We start from the raw sequence: 25,524 nt of genomic DNA on the forward strand, positions 1-25,524 counted from the left end.
CTCCAGTTCGTAGTGAATGCCTACCACGTGGGTGTCCATTGTGACTGGGGGTCCCAGCAGGGTGGGTGTGTATTAGACGGGGCGTCCCCCAGCCTCAGCGCTCAGTAGGGACCTCTCTGGTCCATCGGGCGTCTGTGCTTTGCCTGCACCTCACGGCGGATCACGAGTGAGGGGAAGCCGCCAGCCGCGGAAGCGTGCGTCCGGGCAAGCCGACAGACTGGGAGGCCTTTCCAAATGATGGGAGCTCCAACAGTCGCACGTTTGTCTGGGTGTCTGAAATGAGGGAGGAAAATGGCGAATGAAAGAGTATCGTAGAGAAAGAGTGGCCGAGCGGCGCAGGCCGGACGCCCGAGTCTCAGGCCGCCCGTAAACGCTCCTGTGCGGCCGGGGGTTCGACTCGCCGCCGCAGTGCTTTCTGCATCGTGATCCCAGCTCTATCTCTGCTTCCCTCGTCTGAATAACATGGAAAAATACCGAAGCAAGGCAGACTGTTCTCCTCTAATGAAAAAGAGAGTCCTGATCTTTATTTGTAACACACATTAGTAGTCTCTCAGTTTGCAGTGATTGTGTTTAGAGTGGCGTGCGGGTGTACATTTTCAGACCCTGAATGCTACTTAGATGATTGGAGGTGAGAAGAGATATTGCAAGTTTTGTTTCGACCAATCAATTTTTGCAAAGCTTATGCTTTTAATCTAGAACGATGTTATGAGTGTTTACTGTTTTCTTTATCCTTGACACCATTATCAGTCCTTAAAATGAAATAATTCCATGAGTGTACATCAATATGATGCGTGAAGCAAATTGTAAAACGATTTTCCAAATTAAAAAATGAGGACACTTTAGAACACTTATCCGGAGAATTTTGCGCAAATTATATCAGTTTCATACAGCCCATTTATTCAGCTAGATATTTTACTGAATCAATTGAGGTTATTCACCTTGCTTAAGTGTACAACAAAAGTGGCACGCCCGTCAATAGGCAACATCAAAGCGACAAGCCCAGTTCCCTCAGCCATTGTGCTACACTGCCTCCCTGGTGAAACCAGTAGTAAAAATCAGTCCTGTGTGGTTTGTGTCACGTGGGCAACTGATTAATTAACTGAATACATGTGCAAGCAGAAAGTTCTGTAGAAATTATTTTCTTTTTTTGTTCATCATGTCTTTTTACACAAAAGGAGCACTAGACTGTCTTTCTGATCAGATGCATTTTTTTCAAGGGACAGTTGAGGAGTGCTGTGATTTTTTTTTTTTTTGGGATTCAAATTAATTATTCATCAGACCAGTGTTTTAAAGCTTTCAGTGAAGTGTATTTGTGGTCCCCTGTAGAGATGTGTTTCTTAAGAACATAGTGTTTGCCTCTTGTCTGGAGATTTGGCAGATAAGGTACTGATCTCGACCACAAAGACTTTTCTGAAGTGCACAGGTCTCATTGGGCACATGTCTGTGTCCTAGAGACACACAAGGAGTGTCTGTGATTGGTGCATTACGTACCCTTGCACAGGTCCCATCAAAAACTACTCCAGGTTATTATTTTCACGTTCTGATGGACTGGTGTTTTGAGGATGGGCTGTCTTAGTCATAAGCCAAGCTAATCCACATCTGTCTACGCATCTTGTGCACAATGGTAAATTCTATAATAATGAGCTGGAGTACACTGTCTTTTTCCAGCTTCTATATGAATGATTGTGTTTGAGCTTTAGCACTGATACATTTTTCCTTCTCTTCTCTTCCCATCTGAGGCCACCCAAATCTGCAGCAAAGCTTTGCCTAATTTTTAAAAAGCATTGGCCAATAATATTAAGCCTACAGTAGAAAAAATAGAATCAAATAAGATTTTTGGTGGTTTTTTCCCACAAAGGGAAGTGAACGAGTTGCAGCCATATTTCCTCAATTCAGTTCAGTTATTTTAATTATACTGATGGCATGTGTAACCAGCAAAATTTGACCTTGTTAGTCTAGCGCCTTGTCAGCTTAATGACTGGAAATTAAATGAGAGTCAGGAAGACAAAGGAACAATGGTGCAACCTACTGTCTCTGAAGTCACGGTGTCAGAACACCACCGCACCACTGCTTCTGGATACTATTGCACTTTCACTTTCATTCCATAAACTCACAGGCCTGTGGAACATGTTTAAATGCTTATTTGTTATACTATTAGAGCAATTAATGACAGGTTCAGGTGGTTTTAGCCAGTTTAGCCTATGAACCACAGAGATGCTTTACCTTCAAAAAACTGTTTCACGTAGAAACTGTCTGGCATTTGCTAGTTGCAGTTTAAAGCATATTCCATATGTGTTCAATTAAAAGTACTCTGTGGTATCCAGTATCATATGTACCAAGCACTTTATATCTAAGATCTTTATTTCTAAAAACACTTTATATCTAAGTGGCAGAGAGCCAGAAGGCTTAGATTTATGAACTCTACCCATAACCCTGGAAATCTATGAAAATTTCCAGCCATCAGAAACAATAGCAAGTAAAGGACCTGGCCTAAAATGGCTTAACTGTTTTTATTGACAAAAAAAAAGATTTTGTTATTGTAATGACAGATTAATGTGTGATTAAAAAGATTATTATCACATAGTTTTTCTCCTGTAGAGACTCAGGAGATTAGACTGAAACCAGGAGGCAAGTCTTCCCTTATTTCACATCTATCATAATTCTGTGGTGTAATACACTCTCTGCCCCAATATCCACATTAAATGTGGAGCCTGGAAGAACAATTCCTCAACAGACCTTAAAATATGTATGCAACTCCCGCATCGATTCATCAGCTCCTCTCCGACGGCTTTAATCGACAAAATGATTGTGGGTAAAACGTTTGCATCCTTCCCAATATATGTCATTATGTGAATAGAGATGCCTAGGAGTATGAAATACTCTCGTTTCAGAAGAAAGCGTTACTTCCCCGGGTCAGTGTAGGATGTAGCCTGTAAGAGGTTCCGTGCAGACATGGGAGCCGGATTCTGTAGCGTGTTGTGTTATGAAATACACCGCTCTCTCTCTCTCTCTGTCATGGTACCGTGGCCACGGGACTATCTTCTATTGAAGCGAGCGCCGTACATGCCCTAACTGAACGAACATGTCCGACACAATGGTGTCTGACCGCAAAAAAAAAAGTGTCTCCGAAGTGCGTGTGCGCGCTGGTGCGCTTGCATCATGCACACGCAGCTGCGCTCGCTGCACATGCTCAGGGGGTGGAGTATCACGGGCTGACCCGTCTGCGATGGGAATTTGTGGAAAATATAGACGTTCCTGTAGACCTCCGTGGCATTACAAAGAGACAGAAGGTCTAGATGGTGGGCTGCCGCTGTGGTGTCTTTGTGTGCTGCCTTCAGCTGAAGATAAAATATTTACTGCTTTGCCAAACAAAAAACTGTGGTAAAATATTACCACAAATGAAATATTTGCTGCTTTGCAAAGTAAGCTACAAAAAAGGTTGCATGATTAAAAAAACAGATGAAATATAAAACCTATAAAATCTGTAACTTATTCAAATTCATTTGTAATAGTATTGTGATCTTTGAAGTTGCTGACAGTGTTATTCATTCACTGAAATTATATTAATGTACCGTGACACATTACACGAAAAAATGTATTGCATAGTTACCGCCAAATTCAAAGGTGTTAAGCCTAGGTAGGTCTGTGGTTAGGTCGTGCTATTTTAATCCTTGAATCTGGTAGTGGCAATCGCAATGAAGGTGACCAACCTCACCAATAAAGGCAAAAACATCTTGTTGCTAACTGCTGTCATTTAATGTCAAGTCAAGTCAATTTCTACAAAATAATTTTATCTCCCTGGTGAAATCTTGTAATTTGGCTGCATGAAGAAAATAGTCTGGCATATCTCTTTACACTTAGGAAAGGTGTAATAAAACAACCATTTATTTCTTGATTTGTAAAAATAGTTTCATACGAAGCAATGGAATGGTTCATATTTAATTTTCTCATATCTGGTGCCGTGGCTTTGGTTAATATCCCAACCAGCTTGAAGTGGTGGTCCAGCAGTGATTTTAAGTGGGATTGTCTCAGTTTTGTAATAAAATACCCGACATATGACCAGCTTTGTCAGTGCCTGGTGTAGAGGCACAGACAAAATGAGAACACGCGCACATCCATAAATCTTCACAAGAAAATCTAACGTATTATAGAGAAGAATGGATTCCCGCAAATTGCTTTAATGCCCCCAAGTGATTCTTCATCAAATTTCGTGACAACGCTTTACCCATAAAGGTCACGGCCAGGTCACTATTGCTCACACATCTTCCGAGGCACATCAGCATAAATATGCACGGGAAATTATTAAATTACACAATAATGGAATTCTGGGGCTGTCCAATATTGCACATTTGGCATGCAGTGGCAGTGTGGCGGAAAAATGATGTCAGTGCTCTGGCCTTAGCTGACTGTTCTCATACAACTTAAGTGCAATTGGGAAAAATGTTTGGTATTGTTTTATCTCACGGTGAGTTTTCTTAGTGTCAGGTGCTCTGCTTTTAACATTTGTTCTTCACAGTGTAGAGAGCACAATGGGGCAAAAATTGACTCATTTTCCAATATTCTTGTCGTGTGGATTTCTTACAAATTTTAGTTTTTATGTTTTGTGTTTTTAAAATGCAGGGAATGTGCATGTATGTGTATACATATACATACCTACATGCACACACGTACATGTGTGCGTATATATATATGTGTGTGTGTAGCATATTACAAATATATGTGTATGTTATATATTGCACATCATTTCAGGATTTTATATAAATTAATATTGAATACATACCTATAACAGTCCAGTTTTCCTATTACCATTTCACAATAAACTGGAAACTGAGAACCTTGGCGCATCTGAAGCTTTCCTCTTAGATTTCTGGAACCTCATAATGCTACAAGATGATTTGGCTGAAAAAAGTGCACTTGATAACCGGTTCACACGGCAACCAGAGACTGTGAGTGTGACTGTCGTTCGTTGAGTGGACATTACTGGTCGTGTGGACGGCTGTGTGGTTAAAGATAGAACCAGAAAGAACAGGCCTTTTTTTTTTTTTTTGCGCCAAGAGCAAAGAGAACACAGTGTTGGTACTGAATTTGAGGCCAGGGACTTTTGGGTTCTATTTGGGTGACAGAACTTCCTCAATATTAAACCAGACCATTGACTGGTCTAAAGGACAGGCAGAGGTCAAATTTGTTTTTCTGCTAAGATGGGTGTAGGCAACAGAATTATGTGTCTTGAACCTTGTTTAAAAGGCACATCAACAAAGATATCATGGGGTTTTTAAAACCACATCCTTCTGATAATGTACCATATCATTATTTTCTTTGGCCTGTATTTCTTCCCTCTGACCCTCCATTCAATGGTAAACGTCCCACGATTTTACACCTAAAAGAAAGGTTATGTCTAAAAGAAAGACCCTTTCATCCGTGCTGTGTGTGTGTGTGTGCGTGTGTGTGTGCGTGTGTGTGTGTGTGTGCGTGTGTGTGTGTGTGTGTGTGTGTGTGTATGGGTGTGTGTGCGTGCGTGTATGGGTGTGTGTGTGTGTGTGTGTGTGTGCAAAATCATTCTCACCAGCTGTAATAAAAAGCCCCACTGAACTGAGATGGAGGAATATAAAGGAGGAAGGAGAGTGGGCAGAGAGAGGGAGGGGGAGGGGAGATAGAGAGGGAACAGTTCATATATTTATATTTATGTACTTACTTTCAGTTTATGTATATAATTCATCTTCCATTCAAAGTGCACGGTGGAAGATGAAAAGCCGCCATCTCTTTCCTTAACCTTTGAGGAGAAGAGCTGTGAATTTATTTAAGTCTCAGAGCGAGAGAGTGGAAGAGGGAGGAAAGGCGAAGGAGGAGGAGGGGGGGGCAGAGTTGGCTGGGCAGAACCTATGGTCATTGTGGAAGGGCTTCCAGCGTACGTGTGTCTGTTCACCCCCTGTGAGGGGCCCCGATCGATACAAACTCGGAGCAATAAAGCTTTCTCCCTGTCATCTCTACAGAATACAAAGCAGAGTGGAGAGAGGGAGGGGGGGCAAGGGGTGAAAAGCTGTTCCGCTAGCCAGACCAATCCCCCCAACCCCCATCCCCCCCATCAACCCCCTAATCAACGCACACTGCCAGCACCTCTTTCCCCTTTCACATTTGGTCTCTCTCCCCCCTCTCATAACTGCGCCCCATTTCTAATGTGCAGCGGCCATGTCTCTGACCCCTCTTGTAAAAACAGCACGTTAATAATTAATTCAATCATCATTCTGATTATCGGAGACGTTGCGATAGAAGAGAGGAAAAGAGCGAAAGAGAAAAAAAGAAAGCAAGGGGCTACCTAGAGAGAAGGAGAAGGCAAGGGGGAAGAGAGGTAGAGAGGTGGGATCCAATGAGATGGAGAGGGAAAGAGAGGTAGAGGAAGGGATAGCTGAGAAAAAAAATAGAAGATGAGAAAACATGGAAATCGAAAGAAAGGAAACTGAGGGTGTATTAATAGACAGAAGCTGGATGTATTTGCAGAGAGAGAGAGAGATAGAGAGAGAGAGAGAGAGAGAGAGGGCAGTTGCATTGACAGACTATGGATGTATTGACAGAGGGAGAAGGGGAATTATGGGATATTGAAAGATGAAGGTAAAAGAAGGCAATGCTGACAGACAGAGGGAGAGAGGAGGGATCAGGGATCAAATAGTGCTTTGCTTTGAAATCCTATTACTGTACTTAGAATGTACCGGCAATCCAGGTGGACCAATATGGCCGTCCCACGCGGACTTCCGAGCAGGCGCAGCCCAGCGGGTATGGAAGGAGATAGATGAGGGATATTTTGTCACTTTATCCTCAATATTCTGAAGAGCAGCGCTTCAAGAGGCCCTGGTTTCTGTCAGTCAGTCTTTAGTGACAGGCTTTCTTACTCAATCTCTCTTTTCATCCCCCCCCTCCCATCACACTTTCTCTCTCTCCTTCTCTCCGTCTCCCCTCCCCCTTATACTCTTTCTCTACCTTTCCCTACCGAGGCTCGTTCGTACCTTAGCGATGCCTTTCAGCATTGTGTAAAAATATATAATATTAATGAGACAACATTGTTCGGTGTTTTTTTATGAGCAGTTACACTTGTTTGCGCAGATTTGTGGTTTCAATTTTTTTTGGTTTACATTTTTCTGCTTTGTCTGTTTGTCCTTTTCTCTTTTTTATGTTATTATCATGCTCTTGACACCTGTTAAATAGCTCTGTAAAAACGGAGGAGCTCACTTCCTTCTTTCTTTCCTCCTCCGGTTCTCCGTTTTATTGTTTTTGTTTTTTTTTTGGTCCATTTTAGGAACCGATATGTGACGAGTCACGTTTATAAAGCTCCCTTTAATTGTTTTCCTCCTTTTCATCCAGTCAGAATGCTGTGACACTGACAGCATGCCTCACCATCACTTCTTTGTCCTTTCACCTCTTCTCCATCCCTCTGTCTGGCCCGTTTCTATGGCTCGTTTTTCTCTTCCTTCTCTGACGCCCCCTCATTGTTCACATTCCTCTCTTTCATCCCTCTTTATTTTATTTTTTAGTTTATTTATCCTTCTCTCCTCAGCGAGCCTCACCCTCCCTGAACCTCTGACACCACAGTTCTCTCAATCTTTGTCTCGACAGCGTCCCTCTCCTGAGCCTCGCTCGCTCTCTACCGCTCTCCACCCATTCCTGCAGGGCTCCCTCTCCACCTCTATCTGTCTCTCCCCCCCCTCCCTCCACTTCTTCCTCCATCTCTTTCTTCCTCCTCAACTTCCTTTCTCTCCCCCCTCCCTCTACTTCTTCCTCCATCTCTTCCTCCTCAACTTCTCTCTCTCTCTCTCTCTCTCTCTCTCTCTCTCTCTCTCCTGTCGTTATGTTCTCTGGGGAGGGCAGTAATAATGGCTGTGATGGAGTCGGGGAGGGAGGTGCGATTATTGTCTTGTCGGGAGTCAGAGGAATCGATCGGCCCAGAAATATGAGGCGTAAGAAAGAGGCCTTGTGTCAGATACAATAACCACCTCCTTCCCATGAGACACACACACACACACACACACTCACATACATACACACACTCACACACACACTCACACACACACACACACACACACATACACACACTCACACACACACACACACACTCACACACACACACACACACTCACACACACACACTCACACACACACACACACACTCACGCACACACACACACACACACACACACACTCACACACACACACATGCATGCACACACACACTCACACAAATGTATGCACACACACACACACATGCATGCACACGCACACACATTCACACACAGAAACACACACACACACACACACTCTCTCTCTCTCACTCACACACACACATTTATTATTAGATATCTTTATTAGATAGTGCAGATAGATACCATCTACCATCAGTCATCACTTAGCTACGGAAGCATTTTCCTTTTTTCCGTGCCGTATTGAAGTTCTCCCATTATAAACACAAGAGTATTTCTTCAGTGCTGTGCATTAGTGTGAACAGATTGTTGAACATAGTCTTGGAAGCTACATAATGTTCATAGAAAGACAGACAGGCAGACAGACAGACAGACAGACAAGCAGGTGCACACACACACACACACACACACACACACACAAATAAATACACTTTCACTCTCACACATACAGACCCTCCGGCGCTGTTGCCTGGCAACACGGCCAAGTGTCCTATCGGAGTGCAGCGCTGTGTCCAGTGATGTCACGGCTACTGCTGACCTGCACGACTGCGCTCTGCACGGAGAGGAAAGAGGAAGAGGGATAGAGATTAATGGAAAGCGGGAGAGAGAGACAGAGGAAGTGGACGAGTGCGCGGATGGCTGGGTTGTGAGTTTTCACATGCACAATATGACAGCGAGGGCGAAAAGCATTAACTTCCGTTCTCTAGGCGAGACATATTTTTATTTCCCGTAGAATAAAATGTGGCAATTCATTCTGGCCCGTGAAAGAGGTGGCACTGGTGTTATTGCCGTGACCAGGCAGGGGTTACATAGACCGCTCGTCTCGAATACAGTTCTTAGATCATTTCAGGCACACAGTGATATAACAGCCAAACCACAGAAGCTAATGGCTCTGCGAATGGCGGCTGATCCGGGGTCAGTTTGTGGTGCAGGGAGGGACCGGGATGTTGACACAGGCCGTGCCACTCTCATAACCCCCTCCCCAGATAAACCCTGCAGTCTCAGACCCCCGTCCACTTTACCCTCTCCCGCACATCCAATCTCCTCTCTTCGGGCGGGTCAAACCACAGTCTATTTGCTCGGCCCTTATTTTTAATTTGCCTCTCCGCTCTCGAGCCTCGGCTCTCCGCGAAGCTGTCTCCTCCTCCGTCGCGCGTCCGGACGTCGGAGCGCGGGCAGAAACGTTTCAGCGAAACGCCACTCGCGTCGCGCGGCTGAAGCGACGAACCCCGTCAAGCACAGGGCGGCATTAATCAGCATTTCGGGTTTCCGTGTGTGTGTGTTTTCTTCATGTGCGCACGAGTGGGTACGTGTGTGCGTGTGTCTGTGCGTGCGGCGGTGGGTGCGTCTGTGAACGCGACCGGAGCCGTGTCTGTAAATGTGACCCGAGCCCCTTTTCGAAGCGGCGAGTCTGTCAGTGCCGTGACACAGACCGTCTGGCTCTCGTCTCACGCAGGGGTCTGTTGGCCTGCCCGGCCCCCGTCCACCTCTTAGCCCCTCCCTGTCGGCTCTGACAGCCCTTTGATTGATCACCCCGGGCGCGGTGGCTCCGCCCCCCTCCAGGTCAGAGGCAGACGCGGACGCGGAGCTCTCTCCGGTGACCCTCTCGTGGGGAATGGCAGCCTGGAGCTCGGCGCTCGCCCCTGTCAGCCGTCAGTGTGCCGCCGCCAGGCTGCGATTGGCCGCTGCCGTGCCGTTAGCGTGCCGCACGCGCGGCCTCTTCACTCATTAAACAGATCCGTCCGATGCAGCACTTTATGGTCGTCGATGCTAAAGACAACGCAGTGCACATAGGGAGAGCAAAGTCTCATGGGAAGAGTGACCAAACCCCCCTACCCCCCCCCACACAAAGGTCTTCACTCGGTGGAGGAAGAACCATGTCGCATGCAGGGTGCGCCCCAAAGGAGGGGGAGGAGTAGGGGGTGGGGGAGGGGCAGGGCCAGGGCCGACGCCGGGGGGCCATGCGGCGACCCCTGACCCCAGGACACACATCCACCCGCCCCTTCCCGACCCCCGGGCCGCCCCGCACGCACCCCACGCGCAGTCTGTCACCGTCCCCTGACAGGCGTGACCGAGGAGCGGCCGGCGTCCTGCTGCCACCCCCCACCCCCCCCTCCCCCCCCCCCCCCCCTCCGGAGTCCTTGGCAGGGACAGCGCGTGTCCCCTCCGCTCTTTCGACCACCAAATATATGAGATGGGGGCCGGGCTCCTCAACAGAGAAACACCATTTTAGGAGAGGACTGCCCTCACCTGCAGTGGTAGTGAGAGTTTACTGTGGGCACCCTCAGGCTGAACTGGCTTCAGGCTCGTCTAGACAGAGGCTTGATATCGCCATTTCCGATAATCAATATGCTTTTATAGTGTATAGTCCGGTCTGTGCGGTAAATGCGCAATTGGTATTTATGTATGTGCGTGCAAGGCGGCACTGTCTGCGAGACGGGTTCAGCGTAATGATTGTTAATGGAGCTCCATCTCCGGTCATGAAATGTGCGCAGGGTAGACCCCCCCCCCCCCCCCCCCCCCCCAAAAAAAGAGAAAAAGGTCCTGCTTTCTCTGAGAAAAAAATTAGAGCCAACACTGCCATCATGTGGTGATGATATGCTACTGCGAGCTGTAACAGGCTCCATGTTGAAGGGAGCATGAGAAGCGAATACAGACGCTGATCAAGTAGTTATTCCAAACATCTTTCTTAATTGTCACACAAACAAATTATATGTTTCATATGACATTTTCCATTGTGAAACCTGAACTTTGGAAAATACATTTGGGTGACAGTTAAATGTTAAACTCATTTGCGAATATCTATTTAAGTGACACATTCATCCATAGATGTGAAAGTAGAAGTAGAAGTGTATTTTGAAATTATAAAAGAGTTAAAAGGTACATTAGAACCATAAAAATAAATAAAATAATTATTATTCATTCAAAATGTTACACCACTTTTCCCAACACTACAACAAGCTTCTACAAAACATGATTAACAATGACATACATAATTGACTTGCAGTACTTGTTTGACATGTTAATTTGCTTCAAAGTAAAAATGATAGTATCAATGAATTTCCTTGGAAACACAAGTTGGAATTAGCTTCATGTTAATTAAGGGTATAGCGCCATGTGAAATTCACTTTAATGAGTTGCAGAACCAAGAGAAAAAGGAAGCAAATACAAAAACAGAATTAGAGAGAGAGAGAGAGGGATGTTTTTTTTAGAAAGTGTCATGATCAACAGTTTCCAGCCACCCCAGCACTTTCCAGTGGCAAAGCTTTCACTCTGTTGCCCTCTCCTTTCTTCCTCCTTGTCTCTTTAATCTTGCCTCCTCCCTTCTGTCCTCTCCCACTCTCACTCTCTCCTCCTGACCCCCGTTCCACACCTCAAGCTTCCTGTCACTCTCTCTCTCTCTCTCTGCTGCTCTGCCTCTCTCTTTCTCTCTCTCTCTCTGTCTCTGTCTCTCTCTCTCTCAGTCCCACACAGACTCCCACAGGTACTGTGGTCAGCCTGCGTATGGGGGGGACAAACTAGAATATTTAGACCTTTTGAAAAGTGCTGTGGTGGAGTAGTTCAAGAGTCTCCATCTTGTGCCTGTCAGTCGATCACAGTTCTCACATTTGACATCTTCCTCCTCCCTTAATCTCTCTTGTCCCTGGTCTAATTATTTCTCTCCTTCTCTTTCCCTCTCTCTGTCTGTCCGTCTCTCGGTCTTTCCCCCCTCTTCTCCCTCTCTCCGTTTGGAGTAAGTCCCTCTCTTTCGGTCGTCTTTCTACACGAGTTCTTTCTCTTTCTGACGTTCGCTCGCGTACAGGATATGAGGGGGCGGGGCGGTGGTGTGGTGTCGGTGGGGCGTGGGCGGGGTCAGTGGTGGAAGGAGGGAAGGAGCGAGGGGGAGGGGGGGGCGGTGGAGACTTTTACCCTCACAGGTTCTGTTCACTCCCTCATTTGCTGAGAGATCAAGAGTGAGAGACTGAGTGGCGTAGAGCTAGACTGTGTAAGTGGGTGATACAGAGAAAGAGAGAGAGAATAGAGTGTGAGTAGAAGAGAGGGACAGACAGACGGACAGATAAATAGACAGTAATGGTGCACTCAGATGCTTGGTTGCCAGGTAAGAATTTCCTCTTTCTGTCCTTGGTCTCTCTATCAGCGGCTGACAGTGATTGGCCTCTCTTGAGGTGGGACTGTGGGGTTAATTAGCACTCTTGGGTCTAACGAGCTCTGGTAATGAGTGGACATCAAAGGGGGTCAGCCAGCTGCAGTTGTAATGAAATGTCAAGGCCCTCGCTGCAAGGGGAAAAAATGAGACAAACATCATCTCTGTGTGTGAGCGCTTGTGTGCGCGTGTATGCGCGTGCGCGCGCGTGTGTGTGTGTATATACCTGTGTGTGTACGCGTGCGTGTGTGCGCGTATGTGTGCATGTGTGTGTGTGTGTGTGTGTGTGTTTGCATGTTCTTTTTGAGCTCTTAACTAGGTAAGACTTTAGAATGGGCCTCCATATACAATGAGTTTCACAGAACTGCTCTACAATGCACTTTACAGTGCTGTGTCAACACTTCCTCACAGAGAAAGTAATATATACCAGAATACATAAGAAATAGGCCACAATACACGTACATGTTTAAAAACTATAAACTATCAATCATTTTCACTTTTATATTTGTAATTGTACTAATATATTTTGGATTATTATGAATAGTATATTGTGATTATGTGCTAACATTGCGTGTCATAAATGATATTCTAAAAGTATTTGGCTCACATATTGATATGAATTGACATATATTTAATATATTCCAATATACATTCCTTACGAAGGGCTATAATAGTGTCATTGTAGAGGTACATGGAGAACCTCATATGGAATGTGTTCTGCTCTTTAAATGTGTGTACTAATATTGAGCATATTTTGGTATCACTGCAAATAATAGCGGATTAGTGAGTTTTGCTGGGACTGATGGAGTGGAGCTTCATTAGAATGTAGTGCACAGTATTGGGTCTTAAGCACTGTTTGCTGCTTATTGAAACAGGGTGTCCCTGTCTGATCTCACACATACATGCTCACACATACGCCCCACTGCACACAGGGACCCAGGGGAGAGGATAGCCGATGGTGCTATCACACAGTAGCACTTACAACTATCTGGCGTGGGCACCATCGTGTGTTTCGTTATTAGAGTGTTTTCAGTGCTCGATGTTTGAGTGTGCATATACGTGCGTGTGTGTGTGCGTGCATGTGTGTGTGCGTGTGCGGTGTGTGTCCGTGTGCGTGTGCAGACAACAGTGGGTGTAGTAGAGTATATTAATAGCTATAAGGACTGTAAGTGTCAAGTTTAGCACTAAATAAAAACCAGTATGAGTGTGAGGGGAAGTGCAGAGGGGAAGTGAGAGAGAGAGACCATTTTACATTACCCAGCACTACCCACACATCTACTGTACATTTACACACTTACACTAACCATGTACTCAGTCACATATTCATACCCACACATCTACTGTACATTTACACACTTACACTAACCATGTACTCAGTCACATATTCATACCCACACATCGACTGTACATTTACACACTTACACTAACCATGTACTCAGTCACATATTCATACCCACACATCGACTGTACATTTACACACTTACACTAACCATGTACTCAGTCACATATTCATACCCACACATCGACTGTACATTTACACACTTACACTAACCATGTACACAGTCAGATATTCATACCCACACATTGACTGTACATTTACACACTTACACTAACCATGTACTCAGTCAGATATTCATACCCACACATCGACTGTACATTTACACACTTACACTAACCATGTACTCAGTCAGATATTCATACCCACACGAACAGGCCCATGTTCGCAATAACTTACTGTACACACAACACTCTAATACTTCTGATGTTGTATTAAGCAGATGGAGTGAGACAAGCCTGTCAAGGACATAAGAAACTATAGCTAGAGCTAATCATGGTCATTAATGTAATGCATTTATGATTGATGAGCTGCAGCCTGTGCATTAATAATTAAGCTATAGGTTTTATACACATATGTGATTTTCCCAAATTCCTTATTATTGCTTAATACAAATAAGTCTGTAGTTTGGGATGAAAAAATAATTTTGTACTTGTCTGGGGACACATCCTATTTACCCTTCTTCAATTTCTACAAAGCAATTGTACTCCCATTGTTGTGAATTATGAGGTGAATTATGGATATTGTTTTTCATGGATTATGTTTGAAGTATGTGAAACAAAATTATTAATTTATCTGAAACAATTCAAAAAGTTCGATATGTTTGAAATTTATCTGAAACAATTCAAAAATATGTTTGAACTTCCCTCAGCAGTCCAAGAATGACACAAAGGTTTTAGTAATATTCTAGGTAAGATTTGTCCTCAATGAAAAAAAGCTCATTTTATGTACTGTGTGCACTGATAATTGTCTGCATCCTGATCAGAAAGTCTTGTTTAGAACTTCTTTACCTGTGAATAATACTGTGAAGAAATGATAACTGTTCTTACACACCTTACGCATGGTTACTCACTTGAAACTCACTGGTTCCCTCTAGTGGTCATTGTGTTGAGCGCTTGAGCGCTTGATGATGGAAATATTCTATACCTAACTAGTCAACAATCCCCATCTGTTACCTCAATTCAAAACATCAATGATATAGGTTATCTTGCTAATGTAAATAATTCTTGCTAATGTAAATAATGTGATGTGGTGTGGTGTGGTGTGCTGATGTAAATAATAGAGTGATTTGGAGATGGTAACCGTGCTAACTAACCATGCCAACTAACTTCTGCAGAGCCAGCAGAGCAGACAGGCAGACAGAGACAGAGAAGGAGGAAGGAAAGAGGAAGAGATAGAGGAGGGGGAAGTTTTTATTTTTTGCAGGTGGTAATTATAATTAGTTTTTCGTTATGAAGGTTTTCAATATTTTAAAGGAAGTTTGTGTGCGTACGTCAGCAACTGCATTTTCAGTGTGTGAGTGTGCGTGTGTGTGTGTGTGTGTGTGCATGCGTCCATATGCCTTATGTTTCAGTTTTAATTATTTGTTTTTCAGTTATTGAACAATTATTTGTTACAGACAAGTTCAATGTGCAGCTTATAGCAAATGCCACATTTCAACAATATCACATTACCCAGGTAGGTGTACTGCAAAAGTCTAAAATTTCATCCACAATTTATATACACACTGCATGCTGGCATTTCTCTACACTAAAAGACTGTACCTTTGATTGCATCATGAAAAAATGTGTGGCCTGACGCGCTAATAGACTAGCTGTTCAGCCTCAATGTTCCCATGGTAACTCGGCTGTTGGTTGTGACTGACAGCTGTTGGTTGCAGCAGCTTTTGACTGAAAGGACAGTTTTGGTAACTTCTGCATTAGGAACATAAGCAAGGTCACACTCGGGCACACAGAGCGACACCTCAGCTTCAGCCCATGGCTTAAAATAAAAATGCAATTCATTGCAAGCCATTATTATTATTGTTCTTGTTCTTGTTATTAAAGCAAGCCACAATTACCAATGAATCAATTAATGTGAACTAAAAGATAATAATATGAAAATAAATGATTGAAGAAAAAGGATAATAATGTTGAGTCATGAGTTATCAACCCCCCGACATCACATAATTTGGAGGAAAGCCCTGTAGAACATTGAGAGTGCCACAATCAAAAATAAACAAAATAATAAATAAATGAATGTTGAAATATAAAATGAATAAGTAAAATAATCTAAAATAAATAAGTAAATGTGGAAAGTAATATAAAAATGAATAAATAAAAGAATTGAAAAATATGTAAATAAAGATATCTGGAAATTAATATAGAAATATAAATGTATGTACAATGAATTAAGTTATATTTTTTCTTTATTTTTCATTCATTTTGAGATTTATTTTAACATTTATTTATTCATGCACAGTGAGCTCCATAATGTTTGGGACAATGATGTATCTGTACGCCACTTTTTTGATCTGTAATCAAACAATACACATGTGGTTAAAGTACAGATACATGTTGGTTTCACCATATAGAAATGACAGCACTTTTTATACCTAGCGCCCCCCCGCCCCCCCATTTCAGGGGACAATAATGTTTGGAACAAACGGCTTCACAGGTGTTTTTGATTAGTCAGGTGTGTCAAAGAAGTCAGTTGCTTCTTCAATGCAAGTATAAGAGACCTTTCAGTATCTAGACTTGAGTCTATGCTTTTGATTGCCTTTGGAATCCATTATTGGTGTTTGTCAACAAAAGGACCAGAGTTGTACCAATAAAAGTCATTATGAGATGGGGAAATACAAAAAAAGGTCATAGACATAGGCCAAAGCTTAGGCTTACCAAAATCATCTGTTTGGAACATCATTAAGAAGAAGAGAGCACTGGTGAGTTCAGTAATTTGCAAAGGGTAAGGAAGACCTCTATTAATGATGACCAAGGAATTCTCACCACATTGAAGAAAAACACCCAAACACCTATCCCACAGATTAGAACACAATTCAGGAGGCAGGTGTGGATGTGTCAGTATTACTGTCTGCAGAAGACGTCTCAATCAGAACTACAGAGGCTACACTGCAAGGTGCAAACCACTAGTCAACCACAAAAACAGGATGGCCAGGTTACAGCTTGCTTAGTACCTAAAGCATACTTATGGAAAAGCAAACCAATTATGGTCTTGTGGACAGAGGAAACCAAGATTCACTTGTATCAGAGTGATGGCAAGAGCAAAGTCTGGGGGCAAAAAAGAACTTCCCAAAATCAAAAGCACCTCCTCATCTGTGAAACATGGTTGTGGAGGTGTTATGATTTGGGCATGTATGGCTGCAGGTACTGACTATCTTGTCTTCAAGTCAAGTCATCATTTATTAAAAGTGCATTTCACAGATGTCTCAACACACTGTACATTTAAAAACATAAAAGGTTGTAAAAGATTGGGCAACAGTATAACAACAATAACAAAACAACAGGAACATCATCAAAAACAGCAAAACAACAAAACATCAAATCAAGGGGGGTCAGAGGAGAAGTCTTAGTCTTCATTAATGATGTACTGTCACTGCTGATAGCAGCAGCAGAATGAATTATGAAGTGTACAGAAACATCTTCTGAGCTCAAGTTCAAGCAAAAATGTTCAAACTCATTGGATGACATTTCATCCTACAGTAAGACAATGATCGAAAACATACTGCTAAAGCAACAAAGGAGTTAGTTGTAGTACTGTGTGTGTGTGTGTATGCGCGCGCACACATGTGTGTGTATGTGTGTGCATCTGAATAGAACGTGTTTAATTGTATTAATTATAGGGGTAATGTTATTCTGACTATTTTCTGAGCTCTTAAGTGTTGTGTGTTGATGAATAAGTGAGTGTTTTCTGTCTTTATTTTTTAAAAGCTTTTATCCTGTATACATTTTTGTTTATTTTATTACAACAGTAATAATACAATTATTATTATTATTATTATTATTATTATTATTATTATTATTATTGTAAAATTTCTTTTTTGCGTTCTGTGTCTCCATTTACTGCAAGGTTTAAATTTCTTGGTCAGCTGTTTTTATATCAGTGTGTACAATACAGTGGTATTTCTTCGTAATGTGAAATTGCTGCTATTTCTGCGAGATCTTAATGATTATCAGAAACGAATTAGGTTTTGAGTTTTTTTTTTTTGTGAGGTTATGAGTCCTTCATTCCAGGAAAATGAACGGCAGCCATTTTAGTTTTGCCAGCTTTTGAAGCTGTGTGAATCCTTCTCTCTGGGGATGGGGCAGTCCCCATGCTTAAAAGGAGGCTGAAGAGGAAATGATTCTGGGCTGAAAGTGTGATGTCATAATGAGTCACCGGATGGCGTTGTCCAAGGCCTCAAATTGTCTGTCCCCCACGCCACATGCGATGCATCTCACACGTGTGAACGTGGCGTACGTGTACACACCGTGTACTTCGAATGCTAACAGGGAATTATTGGCTGTCATTTCGAGTTTATTATTGTTTTTGTTTTTTACTCATATTATGGTAATTAAACATCATTATAAACATCAATAATAATAATTGTTATTATTGTTGTCATTGCTATTATTATTATTATAAATATAATAAAAACGTATCGCCTTAGGTTGCTAGATGGAGGTTGACTGCAATTCTGCTGTGCAACGATGTAAATATTCCCCTGAAGTCCTCCCTCCAACAACATTAGTTTATAGTAACAATTGTGTTTGTGTGTGTGTGCAAGCGCGCGTGTAAGAGGGAATGAAAGAGAGAGAGGAAATAGGAAATACACCTTGTGTTAATTATATACCTTTACTTAAGTACACATTCATTTACTGTGTCAGTACCAGCACCATTTTCCCATTACATAATTAGCATGGCAATGCCATAAAGAAGGATGTACAAGCAATGGCAATGGCATATCAAACAGGACTTAACTGATGCTGGTATTATCTAGGTGAACTGTGGGAGAATGTAGTTCTGACTCTCTGAGGAACCATTACATTACATTACAGTCATTTAGCAGATGCTCTTATCCAGAGTGATTTACACAACTTTTCACCTTTGATGACCTGAACTTATTCATTCTTGAATATGTATTTCTAATGTTTTACCTAATATATATATTTGTGTGTGTGTGTGTGTGTGTGTGTGACTTTAATGCAGGTAAATTAAAGATGTTCTAGGGTATCATTTTGTTCTTATTGATAAATATGTATTTATTTATTATCTACCCTGTAAACGGCTATTTGAGTACAGTCCTCTAGCTGAGGTATTATAAGGATACATTTAGTTCTATATTTCTGGAATACTCATCAGAATTGACTTCAGTCCATAGATATGCTTAGATATGATACGCTATTTGTGTATGTGCGTGTGCGGGGAGTGGTTCGTCACCAAGATCTATCTTTACCTGCCTACTCGATTCCTACCTGCGCCGACCGCCTTGTCGATGTTATTGTGTTTTCTTTTATCTTTAGTGTGGGGGGGGATTAACTGTGACTTCATTATTTCCTTTTCCTTTTAACCTCATGACGGAGTATTTGAAGTTCAAAGTGTGTAATTTAATCTATTGGAAATTAACAGCAGCAGTCTGAGTGCACGTGCTGATTTGTGGTCGAGTTTAAATTATTTAACTTTAACTTTAGTTATTTGTTTATCATGCGTGTACATTAATGCTAAGAGCGTGAAAGTGAGAGTCCCTGTAAATGTCAGCGAGAAAAACCCGCCCGTGAGTCACGAGCGATCGCCTGGCACTGGAGTAGCTTAATAGTGGTTTTCTAATATTGCATCTCACTGCTCATTTTGTGACGGGATGTTTCTCAGGTAATTTAATGTCTATTTTTCAAATACGTGCAGATCGCTGTCCATCCTGTTATTTATTCTGATAGCACTGTTGTAAATAAGCACCATGGGCACAGTGCCTAGTATTTGTTATATGAAGAGTGAATCTTGTAGTTAGAAGGCAAGGGTTGACACGAAGAGAAAATTGTTCGAAATGACTCAGTGTCGCCACGGCGGGCGATGCAGCCACCTGACTTAAACCCTGATAGCCTAATCCACGGTAATATTGGTTCTAGTGAGATTAGGTATTCAGATATTATGTTTTATCTAATTTCCACAGAAATCTGTGTGGTGCATCACCGATTTTATTACTAAATAGGCTATGACAAAAATGAAGATGCTTTGCGATGCTCCCAATAATTCTCACATATTTGAATATCCTCTTCTGCTTATTGCTGTATACGGGCTGGATATTTTTTATATGTTTCATAGCGTTTGAAGGTAGCGAAATAATACAATTGCGCTATGGAGTGATACATTTGATCAGTTCTGAAAGGTATTATGCATCCTGCGGTAATATGTTATCTGATGAATGAACTTATTTTTGATAATTGAATTATTTCTCATTATGAATACATTTATTTACCGAAAATTCAAACAAATCTACTCAGATCATGGAAGTTCTTTAATTTACATTTTGGAGAATACAAGGCTGTGAAAGTTCAGGGACTTTGCATAAATTGATCGAATGCGCTAGAATGTTGGTTGGAGTATGCGTTTGAAACCGTTGCGATTCCTTTATCCCGCTCGATTAAATTACAAATATCGAAACTAATGAGAATCCAGTGGCATCGATGTTCTTTCTTTAAAATCCTTCTCTTGTAAATAAATGAAGACTGGCTATTTTTAAGACGTGAACAAGACCATTATTCATTTATAAATACAGTACTGGAGTTTTTAAGAGTCCTTGGAAAATCCTTTAATAACTAGGAAAACGTATTTTTAAACGTAATTTAGAGAATTTAGTGAACATGTAGGCCTATTTGGTGAAAATACATAATTCAAACATTTTAACGAAACTGCCTGACAAACTGCTTAATTCACACAAACGCCATGCATCTGTGTCAAGTGTCAGGAATCAAAGCCATACGAGGCCTAATGACTATACCAAAATATATTTGCACATTATTTAACTTTTTTTTTAGCGCATTAGAATATCCACACGTTTTTCAGAACGATCACTCAAATCCATTCATTTGAAGTGGCTGAAAATGTTGATCATCCCTTAGTCTTGTAGCAGATTTCATTTCAGGGAACAGAATGATATATTATCCTGGATGCCATTCTGGGAAAGTAAGAACAACTGTTAACTGCTGCTAAAAACCCATTTCGTGGAACCATCTATCCCGAATTTGTTTTTAATCCCCCTCAGCACGGACGAAAATAATAAAACACGAGCCCACAAAACAACTGTGATATTGCTTGGGATTTATTTGTGTAGGCCAGTTTGGATTTGGACACATTTGACATTTATTTGAAATGATTGCAAATGCCATGTCTATTTGGGGAGAAACAGACAACTGCAGCATAGCACACAGTAACACTGCGGACGAGGAAGAGACACCCATAGAACAAAGAGTGAAAAGGTCATATTTTAAAATTGTGGCAGCCCTTTACAAACAAGGCTGATCCATCTTTGTTAAGTAGTGATAAACTACAGGCTGGGTTATACTTGTCCAAATGTCTGTGTTTGTGTAATTTTGAGGTAGGATGCCGATGGACATGTTTTCATTTTTTATTTCAAGTAGCGTCAATGCAAGTCTGCCTGCATTGGCTGCATTGGTTTATTTTCACTGTTTTAAAATGTGTTGAGTACGTCTATCGGAGCTGTGCTGATTGGTGTGGAAATGACCCTATTTGATACAATTTTGAAAGATTTTGAATTTTACAAGAAGGCTGCAACTTTGAAAAGAAAGCGTTGGAAAAAAAAGAGTAGAATCTTTCCATACTTTCCCCTCCCTCCCCCTTTTTTCTCATCTTCTGCTTGAGGTTGTAAAACTGCTGATCAACCTTCTTTTTTCTCTCCTGTAGATATCAGAATGTCAAAGCCAGTAGAAGAGAAACCTGGGGTTGACTTTCCAATGGAGAGCACAGGCACGTGTGTGTGTTTGCGTGTATGCGTGTGTGTGTGTGTGTGTGTGCGCGCATGCGCACCCAAATGTGTGAGTGCATCTGAATGCATGTTTGCTTTCATATGTAACTGTGTGTTTGTCTATTAGTCTGTGCATACATATGCATGAGTGTGTATGCTTGTGTGCAGTCGTATTGTGTTTGTGTGCATGTTTGTGTATGCACTTGTGTGTATATGTGCATCTGAGTGTGTGTGTGTGTGTGCATCTGAGTGTGTGTGTGTGTGTATGTGCATGTGTGTGTGTGTGTGTATGTGCGTGTGTGTGTGTGTGTGTGTGTGTATGTGTGCATCTGTGTGTGTGTGTATGTGCATGTGCATCTGAGTGTGTGTATGTGCGTGTGTGTGTGTGTGTGTGCATCTGTGTGTGTGTGTGTGTGTGTGTGTGTGCATCTGTGTGTGTGTGTGTGTATGTGTGTGTGTGTGTGTGTGTGTGTGTGTGTGTGTGTGTATGTGTGTGCATCTGTGTGTGTGTGTATGTGCATCTGTGTGTGTGTATGTGCGTGTGACATCAATGACATACATTTTAACACATGTGGTGCCATTCGGTCTCGATTTCTCATTGTTTCCAATCCTCAGTGAAAAGAAAGAGCAGTAGTTCTAGTCAGCTAGTGTGTGACACACATCCACCAGAGATAACCATCACTGACAGTCCAGGCACACATCACATTCACTTCAGTTTTAGCACAGGTCTGTCAGCATTTCACACATGTTAATTAACTGCTTATGTAAAAAAAAAAAAAAAAAAAAAAAAAAAGCCTACGCGGCATAGTTATTATGCCGATGTATCACATATGATTCTGTATCTTATGTGTGCCATGATGTGTCTGGGTCATTGATAGTCATGGGTTTTGCCGCTGATTGGTTGGGGGGGTGGGCTGACTCATGATATGTTTCCCACCGCAGCGGTCACGTCTCCCACTCACTGAAGCGCGATGGGTCAACAGCGCCCTCTAGAGTCGCAGTATAATAATTTTGAAACTGTTCGCAGCCGAATAGTATAAAAGCGAAAGCACGTTTTTTCTATAGGATAATGAAGGCTCGTCGCGTGAATGAATGTGGTCACTTTGTGTCTAACGCAAATACATTCTCTCCATACCTTTCTCTGTCCCTCAAAAATGAAAAGTAATTGAAAAAGTTATTGAACTTTACTGTTTGGCCTTGAATTTTGAATAGCATTTTCAAGAGGAACCCAACCAATGATAAAAAACATTCACACTTCCTTTTCTCCTCACAGACTCGGACAGAAACGGGCCCAACTTCAACAATCAGGTTTGTAATTATATAAACATTTTTTAAATGATCAAAATTCTGTTTATATAAGCACCTGTTTGTTTTTACTCAAGGTGCATTGCATTGATTGTTTTATTTTGTGGTGATTCCCATACATAACATCTGTAGTTTGATTAACACATGAGGTATCTGTAGTATTAAAATGTCCATTAAAAACAGAACTAAGAGGTAGGCTATGGCATACTCACATGTACCCTGCATAATGTCAAATTGTTTTGATGGCAGCCTTAATAATAGTGAGAAACAGATCTCTGACAGACAGAGGCACCAGTCTTAGAGAATACCGGGTTTATGTCTGAAGAACTCGTTATGATCAGAAGAGCTGTCCCTATTCCAAAACATAACCATTTAATGGAAAAACTGGACCTGTTCCAAAGCAGTGTTTTGTACAGTTTTCATCAAAAGGAAATAAAGATTTTTAGTCAAAATTGTATTATTCATACAATAGACTCATTTTGATGAATAAAATCATTTTGATGGCTACCAAACTACTGGCTTACCTTATTCGAAAAATGGCTGATGCATGTGCAGATTTTGGTTTTAGTCCAAAACTACAACACCTGATTTAACTAACTAACTAATTGTGGTCTTCAGTCGAGGCCTTGAGAAGTAGGAACCAGAGAATGAGTTGCCTAAATGCTGGGCTATAGCAAAAACCTGCACCCACATCTGGACTGAAAGACTGAGTTTAGGACTGACACTGAGATTGAAGCTTCTGCTTTTTAATTGGTCCCCCCGTACAGGTTCAGCAAATGAAAATCCCTCCTTTCTGCCTCTCTTCCTCTCTGGGAAACACCAAGGTGAGTATGGGAATGCAGTGCGCGCGGAAGCCTTCGTTTGCATGGACAGCGTAGCATGCTAACGCTAACGGTTTCAGACCTGCGCTGCCGACCAGCCCAGCTCACCGCTCTCACAACGGGGGGGAAGGGAGAGCACGTTCACGCGGGGAACAGCCTGAGCGGAGTGTGGCGGGCAGGTCACAGCTGTGCTCACAGAGGGGCATAGAGAGAAGAGCAGCAGAGACTGTGAAGGCGAAGGTGTGAAAGAGAGAGATAGAGAGAGAGAGAGAGAGAGAGAGAGAGAGAGAGGGCATTGAGGGATACAGCAGACTGACAGGTGTAAGTCAGCGATGGCAGTGGCTGCGGTGTCTTGGAGACTGTGGTGGAGAAATCCAGCCACTGGATTTCACCATGGTAACAATGGCTTCTAAATCCCAAGAGCAGTTATTGCCGATTGCTGCAACACCAGGACACCACTAAAGCCTGAGAGAGGCAGCGGGGGGGGGGGGGGGGGTCTCATTGGCTGAAGGAGAACAGGGGGCGTGATTATTCCAGGGTGAAGGGGCTAGAACAGACCTGGGGGGCCTCAGTGTCTGCAGGTATTCGATAATTTCCTTTCGCTCTGCTATTGATTTAGGTCTTGTAAACCAGGTGTGTGGACTCTTTAGCCAATAGAACGCACCAAAGACTAGTATACACACCATCCAAGATGGGAGCTGCACACCCCTGAGCTAGAACAACAGGTGCATGTCCTGTCTGCCTTTCTTACGGCTCAATGTCTCTCTCCTCGTGCTCAGGGCAAAATGGAGGAGTGTGGCGAGATGTCCCCCGCCCATGGCCCCGCCCACGGCCCCACCCACACCCCCGCCCCCTCACAAGCTACCCTCCCCCACACGCCGCTCATGCTGGCAGGGAGTCAGCTGGCCGGGGTAAGACCCCCCCCACCCCAATCTCTTTTTCCTTCCATCCACACCACATACCCTTACGCATGTCCCATAATGCCCACCTTCATTCCAACTCTGTCCATCCTCTGCATTTCCCTCTGCAGCACTCTCTCCGTACTTAGATGTCAGCACTAATATTCTGTCATCCTTGTTGGAAGTGATGCCTTGTGGGACTTGTAGTCATGTATAAGCTCAATTGGCTTCCGCAAAGGATGCATTGCTATATCTTTCACTGAAGGAGGTATACAAGGATTGTTCACATTTTCATTATTCATTTGTTGACAATTTGAACATTCCTGTGATTAAGTGATTTAGCCCCTAAAAGGTCACACGGAGATGGAAGGGACAAGGAGTGAAAGAAGCAGTTGAACTCAGCCTGACTCTCAGTTTGTTCTCTCCCTCGTTCCATCTCATGAATCCTTTGCTCATATATTCATTCTGCCTCTGGCACTCTAAACCATAAAGACAACATTTTGATAATGGACACAGCATGAATTGAGAGGGACAAATGTTAAGTTAGAAACTTACTCACTGTGAGAAAAGAGAATAAGTGAGTGAAAGTGGTGTGTGAGAGGTAGAAAAAGAGAGCTAGAAAAAGACTAGGGGTGGTGTGTCTCTGAGGGCACACAGGTTTGGGTGTTTAGTATTCCTGCAATGTGCCAGAGTTGTGAAATGGTGGCACAGATGCTTGCCTGTCTCCTGCTTGCTGTTTTCCTGCTTTCCTCCTGCTGGGTGACAATGTTCTCTGTTTCTGCTCTCCTTCACACCTACGCTCCCGTCCTCTTTCCCACCTCCTCCCCTCTCTCTGTCTTTCCCTCCTCCGCTGCCTCCTCCTCTCTCTCTCTCTGTCTC

At 42.7% G+C, this 25,524-nt stretch overlaps 1 protein-coding gene across 3 annotated transcripts in view; it reads left to right on the plus strand.

The window, feature by feature from the left end:
• The window catches only part of LOC118234719 (POU domain, class 2, transcription factor 2-like), a 56,031-nt gene that overhangs the window by 17,755 nt on the left and 12,752 nt on the right, over positions 1-25,524 (plus strand). For 2 of the 3 annotated variants that reach the window (XM_035431501.1, XM_035431503.1), the window contains exons 2-5: positions 21,560-21,622; positions 22,894-22,928; positions 23,693-23,749; positions 24,526-24,657. In XM_035431501.1, coding sequence (XP_035287392.1) covers positions 21,560-21,622; positions 22,894-22,928; positions 23,693-23,749; positions 24,526-24,657 — 287 coding nt within the window. Of the gene's footprint in view, positions 1-12,127; positions 12,286-21,559; positions 21,623-22,893; positions 22,929-23,692; positions 23,750-24,525; positions 24,658-25,524 lie in introns of those variants that run through there. The other variant, XM_035431502.1, reaches the window with a different exon arrangement.

The sequence above is a fragment of the Anguilla anguilla genome, chromosome 8 (genome assembly GCF_013347855.1).
Source record: "Anguilla anguilla isolate fAngAng1 chromosome 8, fAngAng1.pri, whole genome shotgun sequence".
Classification (NCBI taxonomy): Eukaryota; Metazoa; Chordata; class Actinopteri; order Anguilliformes; family Anguillidae; genus Anguilla; species Anguilla anguilla.